Source organism: Bos mutus, chromosome 29, assembly GCF_027580195.1.
Source record: "Bos mutus isolate GX-2022 chromosome 29, NWIPB_WYAK_1.1, whole genome shotgun sequence".
In the NCBI taxonomy this organism is placed as follows: Eukaryota; Metazoa; Chordata; class Mammalia; order Artiodactyla; family Bovidae; genus Bos; species Bos mutus.
The window spans coordinates 16,398,871-16,413,057 of record NC_091645.1 but is presented as its reverse complement, the minus strand read 5'-3'; the positions used below and the strand labels follow the sequence as shown (position 1 = coordinate 16,413,057).

The following is a 14,187-nucleotide window of genomic DNA, read 5'->3' as shown; positions in this document are numbered from 1 at the left end:
TTTTGCCAAGAGGGTAGAATGTTGAGCCTGCAGTCACAGTCGAATCTTATACATTGTTCACTGTATTTAATGGGAAGGTATTCACTGCCTTGATGCTAAGGGCAAAATTGCAAGTAAGAGGAAAATGGTCTGAAAATGCTACTGCTGTTAAGATGGAAGTACCAGGGTCTTGCAAGAGTTTTAGGGACTAAGGACCAGATTTGGAGATTTTTATTCAAATTCCATTTCCCATATCAGATAGACTCTCAGCCAAGGACTGAGAGCTTTGAGGAGAACTCAAAACTTCACGGAAGTTTTCATTCAGCAGAAAATTCAACACGAAGCGTTCTGGTTAGCAGAGTTTTGTCTTCTGGAAGTTTTATTTTCCTGTAGGGGATTTTTATCTCCAGGCTATGTCAGTGAGCTTCTATATGAACTCAGATAAAATGTTTTCTGACCTGAACCAGAGACCACCATATCCTACATCACATCATGGTGGTTTGATGAGGAGGCAAATTCTTTGCAGCATGTGGGTACAGAAGAGAAATGCCTTAAAATAAGGATGCCAGGCTCCCGGGACACCCCCAGGCTTTTGGGGTGGCCAAGGGGCTTGCTCTGAACAAGAGCTCTTCCACTGCAAGGGAGATGATGGGGCTGAGAGCTCACTTAAATCATGGGGGCTCACTGTCCACCAGAGTTCAGGGCATCCCAGTATCTCAGTTCTCAACAGAACCCCCATCTGACCAAGCACACTGTTTATCCAGCCCTTTGCATGGCTATTTCCACCCTCTCTCCAAGCCTTTATCTATCTCTTTTTTTTTCTCATCTGCCAGGGGTTATTGGCTCTAAAAGCAAAATAATCAAGCAAACAAAATCACACATAAAAAAAAAATCCAAATAATACATCAGTGATTTGAACCAAGATAGATTATGAGGATGGATACCGGTATTGGAGGGAAGTGACAAGAATTCCTGTCTCCTTGTCAGTTTCACCCTTCGGTGTTTAAATGAAGCAGCTGGTCTGCACACCAGGCCACTGATCAAAGAGAAAGATGGTGGGCAGCAGTATTGGGCACCCACACGGCCTTACAGCTCCTCCTGCCACTCCCTTCATTTCCCCGCATCTCACTCCTACCCTTTGTCCAGCAAGCCCGGTCAAGATGGCCTCATGCTGGATCCAGCTGGCCTCTGCAGCCCTGGACAGTATACATCCCGCTGTCAGCTTCAACCCCTAAGACCCCTGGTGTCCCCTCATCCAGGGAGACAATACCCCACGTGCCCCAGAGCGGCGGAGGTTCCTTACCGATGGCAGTAGTGAGAAAGGAAACAACTTCAGACTCCTTCCCGTCATTATAGAAAGCCAGGTGCCAGATTCCTGAATCCAAATACTGGATGAAGCCGGTTTCATGGCTAGAAGGGGGGATGGCTCCCCGAGACTGGCGCTGGGGCCCCTCCAGGCTACGTGCCTCCTGGGTCAGGAGCCTCCTTCCATCCAGCAGCTCCACAAAGTCAAACTGAAGCACAAAGAGAGCATAATTAGCAGCGGACCTGCTTCACCACCATTCTAAGTTCTTCAGGCTTCTCCTAGGGAGGACGCAGGGAAACACAGATGAAACAGGCAAGAGAGGCCAAAGCGATGCGGAGGTTGACCAACCCACTCCAACTCCTTCCCAGACCCCATTTTGCAAGGTGGGAATCTCCTGATCCGCTGGTGAGGGCAGCAGAATTAGTAGATTATTTTTAAGTGCCAGTTGGCTGTAATTTGGGGTGTGGAGAGTCTTCCTCTGGCTGACTCTACACCTCTACATCAATCAGGACAGCCACGTTTTTTTTTTTTTTTTTTAGCTATGCTTTTCTGATGGGCATGTGATTAGAAACCCAGTCACTTTATGACTGAACTCCTCCAACTCCACGCAGGGGATGGCGGGAGGGAACCCTGGGGATCTAGGATGGGGCCCGGAGCACTCACTGGGTGTGCCTTAAATGTCAGTCAAGTGCAAAGGAAAATTTGATTTATATCTATCTTCCCTTTGTCAACGATCCTTTCTCAGTGCTCCAGTTTCAGGGAGCGGTTTTAGGGGAACTAAACTGGATTAGCACAAAACTCCATCAATAATTACATGCTGTGTCAAATAATACAATTTCCAATTGATCCAAGCCTGCTAGCATGAGAAACTCGAGGGAAGATAGTCACGCGGTGCTAACAACAGGCAGGTGGTGAAGTCCTACTGGTGAGCAAACCGAGCAACTGTCTACCTATCTATCTTTTAAGGGAAAAAAAAGGGTATTTATCCTGTCTCATGTGACAATGTCTAGGGACAGGAAACCCAGGACCAGTAAATAAAGAAATCAGGGGTCCAGGCTCTCTGTACTATTCTGCAACTCCGTCCTTAGCAGATGTCTCTATCTAGCTTTTACCTAGAAATTAAGTACCTGCTGGGGGTCACAAAGGCTACATTTGGCCAGGGAATGTCTGAGGACGCCTGTGACTCATGTTACTCCAAGCCCAGGGCAGGGAGGACCTCACGCAAGTCTGCTTGTCACCCATCATGACTGGCTAAGTGTCAGTCATCCTGCTTGAGTTTTAAAGGTTTTCTGGTGCACCTGTGTCCAGGTAAATGTGAAACCCTGAAGGAGAGAAGGGATGCAAGAGATGAGGCGAGGAACCTTTATTCTGAGCCAGGTCCTGTACTAGCTGTCTTCTAGATGTGGTTCTCCACTGTTCACAGCAGCCCTGCGCAGTGGGTATTGTTAGCAGCATCTGCTAGACTAGGAAACTTGTTCCAAGAGGATGTTACAGGCTCGAGGTTACACAGCTGATAATGAGAGGATTCAAACCCAGGTCCGTTTGACTCCAAGGTGCATGCTGTGCTCTCTGGATTGCATTTCCTGGATAATTTAACTTAGGAGACTGGGTACTAGTAAAAAGGCTATTGAGAGATTCCCTAGAATTCCTTCCTCTTAAAAAGCTCCAAGGATACAGCCCTACTCATCTGAAAGGCAGGGTCTGAGAGAGGGCAAATGGATGAATGGACTATAAAATTTGTGAAACTCCCTCCAAGCTCAGGGATCCAAGTTTCAGCATCAGGTTTCTTGACTTTGGTTAAGATTTGAGGTGGGAGCCCCTGGAGAGGAGAAGGGTACATAGGGTTCTGGTTTACCTGTGTGTGTGATGGAGGAAGGCCTTTTCTGCCATAAATGCCAACCAGAGCCGCCTTTCCCAGAGACACATTGAATTTCAGATGCACAGGATGGTCTATGAACACCTGAGATCTCCAGAAAGTGCCAGGAGGAATCTTCTGGGAAGCCCGTCTCCCCACGTCGATTTCTCCAGAGTCTATAAAACTGTCCTCTGGAAAGAAACTACTGGGCTTTCCTACCAAGACACAGGGAAGGGAAGACAAAAACATCACCGTTAGCCACAAGTGGAACCAGGGATCAGAGTATCTGAAGGAGCAGGGCTCTCCTCTGCCTCCCACCTCTTCTCTGCAACATTCCAGGGCCAGCCCACTCCCTGCCCTAGACTCCCCCATTGAGGAGTTAGAATGTCCAGAACTTTTTTTTTTCCCAACGACGCTCAAATTGTTCTGCTAAAAATATGCATTCTTCCAAAGCAGAATGGGTCCTCTCCAAGGGCCATCTGTTTACTGCATAATTCTAGAGCTTGTTAAGATATATTTTGAGCCTAAAAATAATCACTTGCAGTCATATGAGAATAACTCTGCGCGTCTGAGCACCCGCGTGTGTGTAAAAGCATGCATGCTAAAAAAGAAAAGATAGAGGGAATGAGGTGCTGTTAATTTTTCAACTTAGAATGGTTTCCCTAGCAGTGGGAAGCATGACCTGAGCGGAGTCAGGTATTTTTCAAGTTCACTAGGATCTGAGAGACCAATTCTGGGGCTCAGACATGTGGATGAGGGGTTGTGTTGGGAGCAGGGGTAGGGATGGGGGTGGATGAGGAAGAGGGTACATCTGAACAGAGAAAACCCTTCTGAAAAACGCTTCTTTGTCTGGGATGTAGGGCAATGAGTATCATTGTGCTGAAGGTGGGTAAAGCTGGGGAGATTTTTCAAGTTTAGGCACAAAACTTTTCACATACTTAGATTTCAACTCAGGCTGCCAACCCTGCAGGCCACAGGAGTGGGGGCTGGTTGAGAATAAGATCTCTCGCCCAATTCTGTCACCAATCAGGAGAGTGACAGCTTTCTGGGGGCACCTCAAGTGCCAGGAAGGAAGGCTGCTTATCAAACTTCCTCTACATAGTAATTAAACACACTCACAAGTGAAAAATATAAACCCTAACTTCCTGCCAGACATCAGCCCTCCGAGGAGTTGGCAGGGGGCAGGAGGAGAGAATGGGGCATTAGAAGACCACCCTTAGGACATGAACAAGCCAAAATCAAGTCAACAGGCTCCATCTTATTTGTCATCAGAAAGCACCCCCTGGGCATCCTAGTTTCAAGGTTTGTTGTGTTGCTAGAGATGCTGGAAGAGGCACTTTCAAGACCAAGAATCCATCTGTAAAGAAAACACATTTGTGGGAACTTTTTATAAAAAGCATTTGGGGAATAAGAAATTAAAGTGTCTTTTTTTCCTCCCCCAGCTTTGTAAGATTCCTTACAAAGCACATTTGATGCTGAAATGGAGCTTGGCAGGGCATTGTTGTAGTCATAAAATATTTTACTGTTTGAAATAATAAAATTCAATTTATATGTTAAACTTCTCCATATGTTATCATTCCCTTATAAACTCCTAGGCAGAAACATCAGGTTTTTAGCTTCAAACCGTTAAATGTTATTTTAATTAAAAATATGCCAACAGAAAAGTTAAAACGCATGCTCTCAGTAAAAGTACCAGTAGTATTCTGTCATTAACATGGGAAAGAGCTTGCATTTAATTCCTTAATGGAAGGAATGTGCCCCAGACTTTTACCTTGAAAATGCAGACACATGCAAACCACCACACTGTGGTTCAAAGTTCAAAGACAGAAGCCAAATTCACAAAGCATTAAGATGGAAGAGAATCATTTTCACATTCTTCCTTATCTGACTTTGGGGTTCCTAATTCCACAATCCTTTTATAGTCCAGGTAGAAAAAGTTTACCCTTCAGCCTATAATTCTGTTAGGGAAGCAGAACTAAGAGGGAGTTATGGCACAAAAGCAGGATGAGTTCTGAGCTTTTTACTCCTAGAAACTGCATAAAAATAAGCCGGAGACTCCTAATTCCAAGACCTCATCTCCTTTGTGAGTGGGTGGGAGTCAGAGCTGATGGGATTTGAGAATTGTCTGCATTCAAATAATTCCTATGTCTGAGAATAAAGAATGAAAACTTCTCCCACTTTTTGGCATGCTGTTGGAGAGCCCTGTAGTGTTCATTTCCCCTCCAGTGAGCATGTTTTTCAGAGACAGCTATTGAATTAGCCAAGCTTTTAGTTTCACAGGGCAGAGGTCAAGTCCAGAGACTCTCCAGAGGTCTGCAGGCCCAAGAGGCATACATAAATTGGCTCTTACCCCCAGAGGAGTGGCAAAAAGGGAATAGTCTTTTCTAGCACTCAACTATTTCACGAAAGCTGGCCAAAATGGGAACAAAAAAATTTACAAAATTTATATTTGGTGTGTATACCATGTTATAAAAACAGTAAATTCTGGTCTAGGGCACAGCACCCCACCAGGACCCTGACTTTCTTGGCTGAAAGAATTAGGAATTAGGAGTCTTGAGCTTATTTTCATGCAGTTTCTATGATGGAGCTTAGGATCTGGAGCTTAGGTTCAAAAGCTAGGCCTAGAAGTCACCCTGTCCAGATCCTTAGGGAAGGGGCCATGGCCCTAGTCTTTTAAGGAAAAATTTGAGAGGGGAAGGAAAGACCATGCCCATCTTGGAAATTTAACCTTTATCATTCTTTCCCATCAGTCCCCAGTGGTTCCCACATTGACTAGGGATGAGATGAAAGTTTCTAGGAGGAGGGACCTGGAGCCTGCCGAGTACCTGTGGCTGGAGGGAAAGAGGCATGACACTGGCTGGGCTAAGTCAGAGTGAAACCACCTTCATCCTTTTCTGTCTTTTAGAAACCCTTACTGTCTTTCTCCAGATCTTATAACCTAAGAGTCTTCAGTCTTAATTCTGAGCACCAGTATGTGAGCACCAGGATAGAAAATATTCTACGACATGGCAATACCCACCAGTGGTGGAGTAGGGAGAGGGGGCAGAGGGTAGAGGCAGGTGGAGGTGAAAAGTCCTGTGTATATAACTCTTTTTATCCGTACCTATGTTCTGGAACACAATAATAATAACAAATATCAGTAGTAGCAATAGCAGTAAAGATAGAGGTAGCAGTACTAATGGTATTATCTATCATTCATTAAATTCCAACTATGTACCGGGCATTTTTACATATATTGGTACACTTAATCCTCACATTATTAAAATGTATATACTGAGGCTCAGAATGCGAAAGAAACCATTCAGAGATGAAGCCATTTGGGGTGCCTCTTTATTTATTAGAATATGGCTTCTCAGAACATCAAATTGATAAATTATTAATTAAAACTCTTCAAAGGTCTTTTCAATGGTAGCAGAGTATATTAACCCTGTTTAAGAGTAAAGATCTGATTTAATTCACAGTCCTAGAAGGCTAGATACCAAGGCTAGACCAGGAAGATCCAAGGCTCACTGGAGCACTTCCTGCCATCCTGGGATACAAAAAATTGACAGTTTTTATGAACTAGGATCCACACATAGACCCCAAAGTTAAAGGGAAACAGTATCTCAAAATATTCCTAAGGACACTATACAATGAGTGAGTGCCCCAGAGGCTTAACAAAGTACAAAGAGCTTAACTCAGAATTAGGGACCCCCAACAGCACAAGCTTCACAAGGCAGATTCTACTGGTAACCGTCGTTTTCTTTACAAAGACATACAGATTCAGGCTTCCCAGAGCAATGTTCTGGAAATAAACAATCGTGTCTAAAAGAATTTTCTCAACAAATTGCTGAAATGATTGGCTAGCTCAGTCAAAAATAAGGGAGAGTTGGAAGAACTAAGATCCCATGCACTTCCCAAATTCACAGTCTTTATTTTCTTGAACTGAGATTTATCCATATGGAGTCTAAATTCCTAATCAACCAACATTCTCCCCCTCCCTCTACCTTTTTTGGTTCTTTTCAATGCAATAACTCGCACAAAGAATTCTTTAGTTTCCTTAGCAACTGTTTGAAATTTATTTGGTTATCAAAATAAGCTGAGAGCCCAGCTGAGCCTGTATGCAGCAATTTGCATGGTTCAAACTGATGGGCAATTTTGATTTCATTGCAGAAAGAAGAAAATGCTAACCTAGCCCACCAATTAAACCATCAGAAATGCTTGTTTATTCAATGCTTTTCCCCCTTTCTCCATTAATGCATAACATAAGTTCTTGTGGTTTTACTTCAGAAAGCTGCTGTATTTGGTTTCCATCCCATGACAGCTCTGAAATGGTTATAGCCACTTTGAAAGTACAGAATACATTGCAGTTTGATGTTATTCTCAGAGACATGATGAGCCTTTAAAATACTGGGTTCATCATATACTTCATTTGTATAATTAAAAAATACACACCCTTTAAAAATATTTAAGAATGCCCCAAACTCTGTAGAATCTTTGAGGAAAGAATATTAATTAGTCTGGAATTCTGAGATTTCTAATGACAGACATGGAATGGCTTGGGATTTAAATGAATAAGAAGAAAAGGAACTCACATTTATTGAATACTTCCTCATAACCAGTCTTTGGAAAGATAGGTATGAGCCATCCTTGTTCCACAGATGAGGAAACTAAGGCCAAAGGAAATGGAGTGGCAGAGCCAATAAATGGCCAGACCAGGATGCAAAGCCTGGACTGTCTGGCTCCACGGCCCATCTGTCCTCTTCCTACCACACTGCTTCCCCTATCACTGTGCAATGGGACTCTACTCTTCATTCTGGAATCAGCTCTCTTCTCTGATACCCTCAGAAAGGACAGGAAATGTATGTTCACATCAGGGTTAGAAGATTTCCCCCTTGAGATATGTCTAAGGAACTAGATTTTTAACATCACAGTTAAAAACATAAACTGAGTCGACACTGCTTTGATCAAGGCAAAAGAAATTAAGAACCCTGTGACAGTCTCACATAAACTCTGGGAAGCTTTGTCCTCTGTTTCTCCAGACGGATGTATTTTTTTATCACAGTAATTGCTTTTGACGCTGACCACTTTACAGCATCACACTGCATTTTGGGGGTTTGTAAACAGGATTTCCAATTGCATTAGTAATGACAGATAATCCCTTTAAGCAAAAATATTCCAATGAGAGTAAACCAATAAACTGGTGCAATTTTATCTCTTATCTGCACCTCCTGCTCCTTAGGAAAAACAAAGCAAAATCCAAGCAATCCGCAAACTAATTTCATTAGAGTGGGAGATTTTAGATAGACCCAGGTCCTGTTTAAAGAAAGTTTGATAGAGATCATACAGAAAACACACATTTTTCTAAATGAGATCTTTGAGGGTTACACATATCTTAAATCTGCATTGGTTGATACTACTCTAAAGGCAGTTGTCATTTACGTATTCACCTATGGCATCTGACACTGTAAGCTGACATGGGAATCACAAGGCGACAGGCAGGACCATGGACAGAGCCAACCTGAAAAAACTTCTAAAGAAGAATCTGGTTAATCATGTGATGATGCTATTATTAATTTCACATGTAGAGCTTGTGAATTAGAACAGACTTTAGAGATAATATAGATCAATCACCTCCTTTTAATGAGGAGGAATATGAAGCCGAGAAAGTCTTTCAAGGGATTTGCTTAAGGGCATCATGAGTGGCAGCAGCTGAACTTGAACTCAGGGTTCTAGACTCCTAACCCAGAGTTCTTCCCATGACCCTATCCATGCTCCCTCCATATCCTACTAAGGTGCAAAGCAAGTGTAAGTTATTCAATGTCTTAAGTCTGAAAATCTTTATAAAGGAGAAGACTGGCTTTGCCCATCAAAATAGCAGGCAGAGGTTCTGATTTGGCTCTGTGGAAATGCCCTCAGTTTCCTTAAAGATGGTCATTGGTCAAGAGTTGATTTTGTACTTCAAGACCATTCAGAGGTCATGAATAACTGCTGTGACTAGCCATATGCTACTCTGTTAACCACACTGATCACTAGAAGACAAACTCTTAAAAGGACAGGGAAGCTCAGGAGCCACGACCCAAAGTTAGCTGAGATAAGAGGAAAGGCAGTGAAGGCTGGTGGCAGCTGTAACCACTTTGCTGACTAGGGTAACACCAGAAAAAAAAAAAGTGGTCACATGAGAAGGGATGGTCACATTCCCTAGAATGACAACCAGCCTGGCTCATGAGCTCAGACCTCCTCGCTGGTGCCAGTTCTTGTGGATCTGCCACTCCTGGCTGACAGTGACAGAATTTACCAATAAGTTGGTGGCATGTTAGAAAGACCCCTAAGAAATTCAAAAAATGGGTCTATGGATGTCCCATTCAAGAATGCCAAACCCCAAATGTCACCACCACTTCCATCATTAATACAGAAACATCTGTATCTCATTGTACAATGGGGTTCCTTATTCATATCTCCTTCAGGGTCTTATAACCATGAGATGAGTCAGGTAGGGCAACTTATGGAGACAGCAAGAGCCCTGTGGACCACAGACCTGGGCCACGTCCCAAATTCCACTGGCAGTGTGACTCTGGCCAAGTCACTTAATCTATGTGGTCCTTAGTTTTTGCATCTAAAATGGCTGTAAACAATTATACTTACTTCACAGGATCTCTGTGAGGATTAAACATGAAATGTTCTTCACAAAAAGCTTTGAACAAACATACTGAACAAACACTAACAATTACTGCGCCTGGAGATGAGGAAACGAGCTCAGGAAAATTAAGTGACTTGCTCAAGGCCACGTGGTAGGAAAATGCTAGAACAGTGGGAGTGGTGTTTCCCTTAAACCACAAGGTCCAAGGATATTTCATGTACACTACACCCTCTACCCACCTTGCCACACACCCCACTCCAAGAGACGCCCATTCATGCCACAAGGCTGCCCCGGAAGGCATATCATGATCCCACACCATCAAAGACGGCCGCCCAGCAGTGTGAAAGCCCACGATGCTTCCCCTGAGGTATGGGATGGGATGCCGCTGAGCACCATGAGCCCTGCCCAAGCCCCGCGATGAGCTCACAGTGACGAGGAACTGCGATGAAGACATGGGTGGCCCGGCAGTGGCGTGGAGTGCAGGGGGATGGAGGAAGCACCAGGGCATGGAGCTGTGAGTCAGGCACATGGCGCGCAGGATGGCGGTCTCCTCGGCTCAAAGGCAGACACAGAGGACTCACGACACGAACAACACAGCGACCCTACCTTCTGCGGCTCCTTTGCCTTTCCTGTCAGGGATCTCTAACCCAGTGCCCCCTGAGGGATACAGGGAGACGTCCGTTGGCACAGGCCAACTGCTGGCTGTGTCCTCCGTGATCTCATACATCTGCCCCTCCATCGGCTGCAGGTGCCAGTTTAGGCCAAACAGGTGCATGGCTGTGGTGAGCAATGAGAAAAGTCATCTTTTTCTGCTGGAGGCGGAAACGGGACTCCCAAGCCATAGGGGAGGGCAGGTGGGGGTGGGGAACACGGGAATTCAGTTCAGTTCAACACAGAGCCCCTGGAGAGAGCTCTGGGTGCCACGGAGGGGACTGGGCCACAGGGATGACCCGGGCACGGACCCTGCCCTCAAGGGCTCACACTCTAGGGGTGCAGGGAGAGGAGCAGGACGGGGGACTTTCAGGAGGTCTAGGCCTTTTGCTTTAAAAGATTAAAAATAACAATCTACAGGGGAAAACGGCAACTTGTTTCATCAAGGCTTAATTTCCTTAATATAAAAATAATGCTTACAAATAATAAGCAAAGTCCAACCACCCAGTAGGAGAACAGGCATAGGAGATGGGCAGACAGTTTATAGAATAAGAAATGCACCTGGCTCTCGGCTGTATGAAAGGACTCTCTACACATTACTCAGGGTAGAAGAAATGGAAGTTAAACTTTGAAATATGGTTTTTCATATATGGTTTGGCAAAGATTTTTAGAAGGCTGAAAATATACAGTATTGGAAGAGAACAGGAAACAAGCACTCTCATACTCAGCTGGTTTGGTGTGAGCATAAGCTGGTACAGACCTTACAGAGAGGGCAGTTCGAGAAAAGCTATAAAATAAAATACCCATACCCTTTACCCTGGAACTCAGAGATTCCAATTCTCCTCCAGATATGCTCACATTTACACAAAATTAGGTTTGTGAGTGCATACAAGGTTATTCACTACAGCATTGCTTGTAATAGCAAAACATTGGAAAGTGAAAGTCGCTCAGTCATGTCCGACTCCTTGCGACCCCCATGGACGATATAGTCCATAGAATTCTCCAGGCCAGAACACTGGAGTGGGTAGCTGTTCCCTTCTCCAGGGGATCTTCCCGACCCAGGGACCAAACCCAGGTCTCCTGCATTACAGGCAGATTCTTTACCAGCTGAGCCACCAGGGAAGCCGCAAACACTGGAAACCAGTCCACAAACAAGGAGCCAGACAAGTTACATTCATCCAATACACTGTGTGTGTGCTTAGTCACTGAGCTGTGTCCGATTCTTCTCGACCCCATGGACTTAGCCCACCAGGCTCCTCTGTCCATGGGACTTTCCAGGCAAGAATACTGGAGTGGTTGTCATTTCCTCCTCCAGGGGATCTTCCCCCACTCCCACCGCCTCAGGGATTAAACCTGCAACTCCCGTGTCTGCTGCACTGCAGGAGGATTCTTTACCTGCTGAGCCACTGGGGAAGCCCATACAATATACTGTGCAACCATAAAAAAGAATGAGAAAACTTTTTTATACATTTTTTGGGAAGGAAAATGGTAACGTGCAGAACAATAATACACCGCCAGTATTCCTGCCTGGAGAATCTCATGGACAGAGGAGCCTGGCAGGCTATAGGCCATAGAGATGCACAGAGCTGGACACAACTGAAGCGATTTAACACACGCTCAGGACAAAAATACAAATGGAGGGACTTCCCTGGTGGTACAGTGGATGTGAATCTACCTACCGATGCAGGAGACACAGGTTTGATCCTGGTCTGGGAAGATTCCACATGCCTTGGAGCAACTAAGCCTGTACACCACAGATACTGCAGCCTGAAGGCCTTTGCTATTCTACCTTTGGGTTAAGAAAAGGATTCTGTATATAGAGTCTGAGAGGATATGAAAGACACTGGTAACAGTGGCAACCCTCTAAAGGAAGAGATGCTAAGGGCCTGGGAAAGGGGACTGATTCACATTTTACATTTCATCACATATCTGTTGCACATTTAGATTGTCTGCATTTTTGTAATTTGGGGGAATTCTGTGGTTTTGATTCACATGCATGCATTTCTGTTTTAAAAATTTCTTTGCAATGTAGTAACTGCTAAATAGTCTTCTGCAGCAATCTAGAAGAGATCAGTAGACACTAAAGAATGGATACTGTGCCTTGAGATATACAGTGCTCTAGGCAGCATGTTTCCAAAAAGGTTTGTGAGCTAGTACAAAGTGAAGGCGCTCAGTCGTGTCCGACTCTTTGCGACCCCATAGACTGTAGCCTACCATAGACTGTAGCCTACAGGCATCTCCATCCATGTGATTTTCCAGGCCAGAATACTGGAATGGGTTGCCATTTTCTTCTCCAGAAATGTGTGCCTAAATCCCATTCAGGATCTAAAGCTTGAGCCTTATCAACGGTCCATACTTACCGCTTCTGGGAGGCCTTCTCTGATCCCCTACATACAGAGTTAAGTACTACTCCAGTCCCTGACTCCACAGCACCTTGTGCTCAGTGTCCCTCCTTTGCTCAGTTGATGAACATTTTCTAAAAGCCAGGACCCGTGGCTGACGCTGAGAGCCAGAACCAAATCAGATACTCCCTGCTTCCAAGAGTTCAGAGGTAGGGGAGATGGACAAGCAACAAAGTACATTCAGAAGGACTGGAAGGCCCAGAGGCGGCGGTGGCTGACCCAGTAAGAGGGCCAGAGGAAGACAGCAAAGGACCAATCGACAAGAGATATGAAGGCCCACTGTAATTGTTTTTACAGAGGACCAATGGCTTGCTAGGCAGTGTCCTGGGTAATTTGCATACATTACCTCTAATCCTCACCCAACTCAACCAGACCCAATTTACAGATGTGCATACTTAATTAACTCAGAAGGTTAATTAAAATTATGATAATTATGAAACTATGACTTCTTGAGTGTTTTCCATGTGCCAGGCATTGTGCTAAAAGCAGTAAATACAGTATTTCCTTTAATTCTCACAACAGTCCTAGAAGGTGATAATCCCGTTTTTGCCGATGAAAAGACACTAAGACACAAAGACTTCAATTTACATGGCTAACAAGTGGCCTCGAATCCTAGCCTAGAATCCCAAACTCTTTGAATCCTGAAATCACAAACCATCTCCCTCTCTGGCTAGAAAAGTCAGGCTCTCCCGACTCTGCCATTCTGCCTCTCACTAGCTTTATCCAACAAGGTGGGTGGGCATTATAAAGACACCCTCCTTTACACAGGAAGCTGACTCTAAGCCTCTTACATGTCTTTTTAAGGCAGCAACAGAGGATCCTGTGAAGTAGACAGAAAGTTGTGTTATTTAGCCCCAGTTTGTGGAATGGTCACTGATGGTGGTCTTGAGTGGTTGTGTGACTGTCTTCAAGATGCTAAAACCTGTAGAGAAGAGCGGAGCGCAGCACAACCTTCTGACTCCTGGTCCAAACAAAACCCACTGAGGATGCACACAAGTTCGGCTTAACCAGGACCGTGTACACTGGTACCAGAGATGCGATCTGACCCTCTGCTTTCTCTTTGGTTACTATGACACAGGGGAAAGTGTCCTGGACTGACGGCAAGAAAACTGGCTTTGAATCCTAACTGCCACTTCCTAGCTAAAGTATTCTTATCTGAGAAGTGAGGATAAAAATATTTCAAAGAATTATTACATCATATGTGGTCATATAGGGCTTCCCTGGTGGCTCAGATGGTAAAGCGTCTGCCTGCAATGCGGGAGACCCGGGTTCAGTCCCTGGGTTGAGAAGATCCCCTGGAGAAGGAAATGGCAATCCACTCCAGTACTCTTGCCTGGAAAATCCCATGGATGAAGGAGCCTGGGAGGCTACAGTC

The 14,187-nt window shown here is 44.7% G+C and overlaps 1 protein-coding gene across 4 annotated transcripts in view; it reads right to left on the bottom strand.

The window, feature by feature from the left end:
• TENM4 (teneurin transmembrane protein 4) overlaps positions 1 to 14,187 on the bottom strand; it is an 855,551-nt gene that overhangs the window by 210,400 nt on the left and 630,964 nt on the right. For 3 of the 4 annotated variants that reach the window (XM_070365001.1, XM_070365000.1, XM_070365003.1), the window contains 3 exons: positions 10,366 to 10,536; positions 3,141 to 3,355; positions 1,283 to 1,493 (listed from right to left, as the gene is read on the bottom strand). In XM_070365001.1, the coding sequence (XP_070221102.1) occupies positions 1,283 to 1,493; positions 3,141 to 3,355; positions 10,366 to 10,536 (597 nt within the window). The remainder of the gene's footprint in view (positions 1 to 1,282; positions 1,494 to 3,140; positions 3,356 to 10,365; positions 10,537 to 14,187) is intronic. The other variant, XM_070365002.1, reaches the window with a different exon arrangement.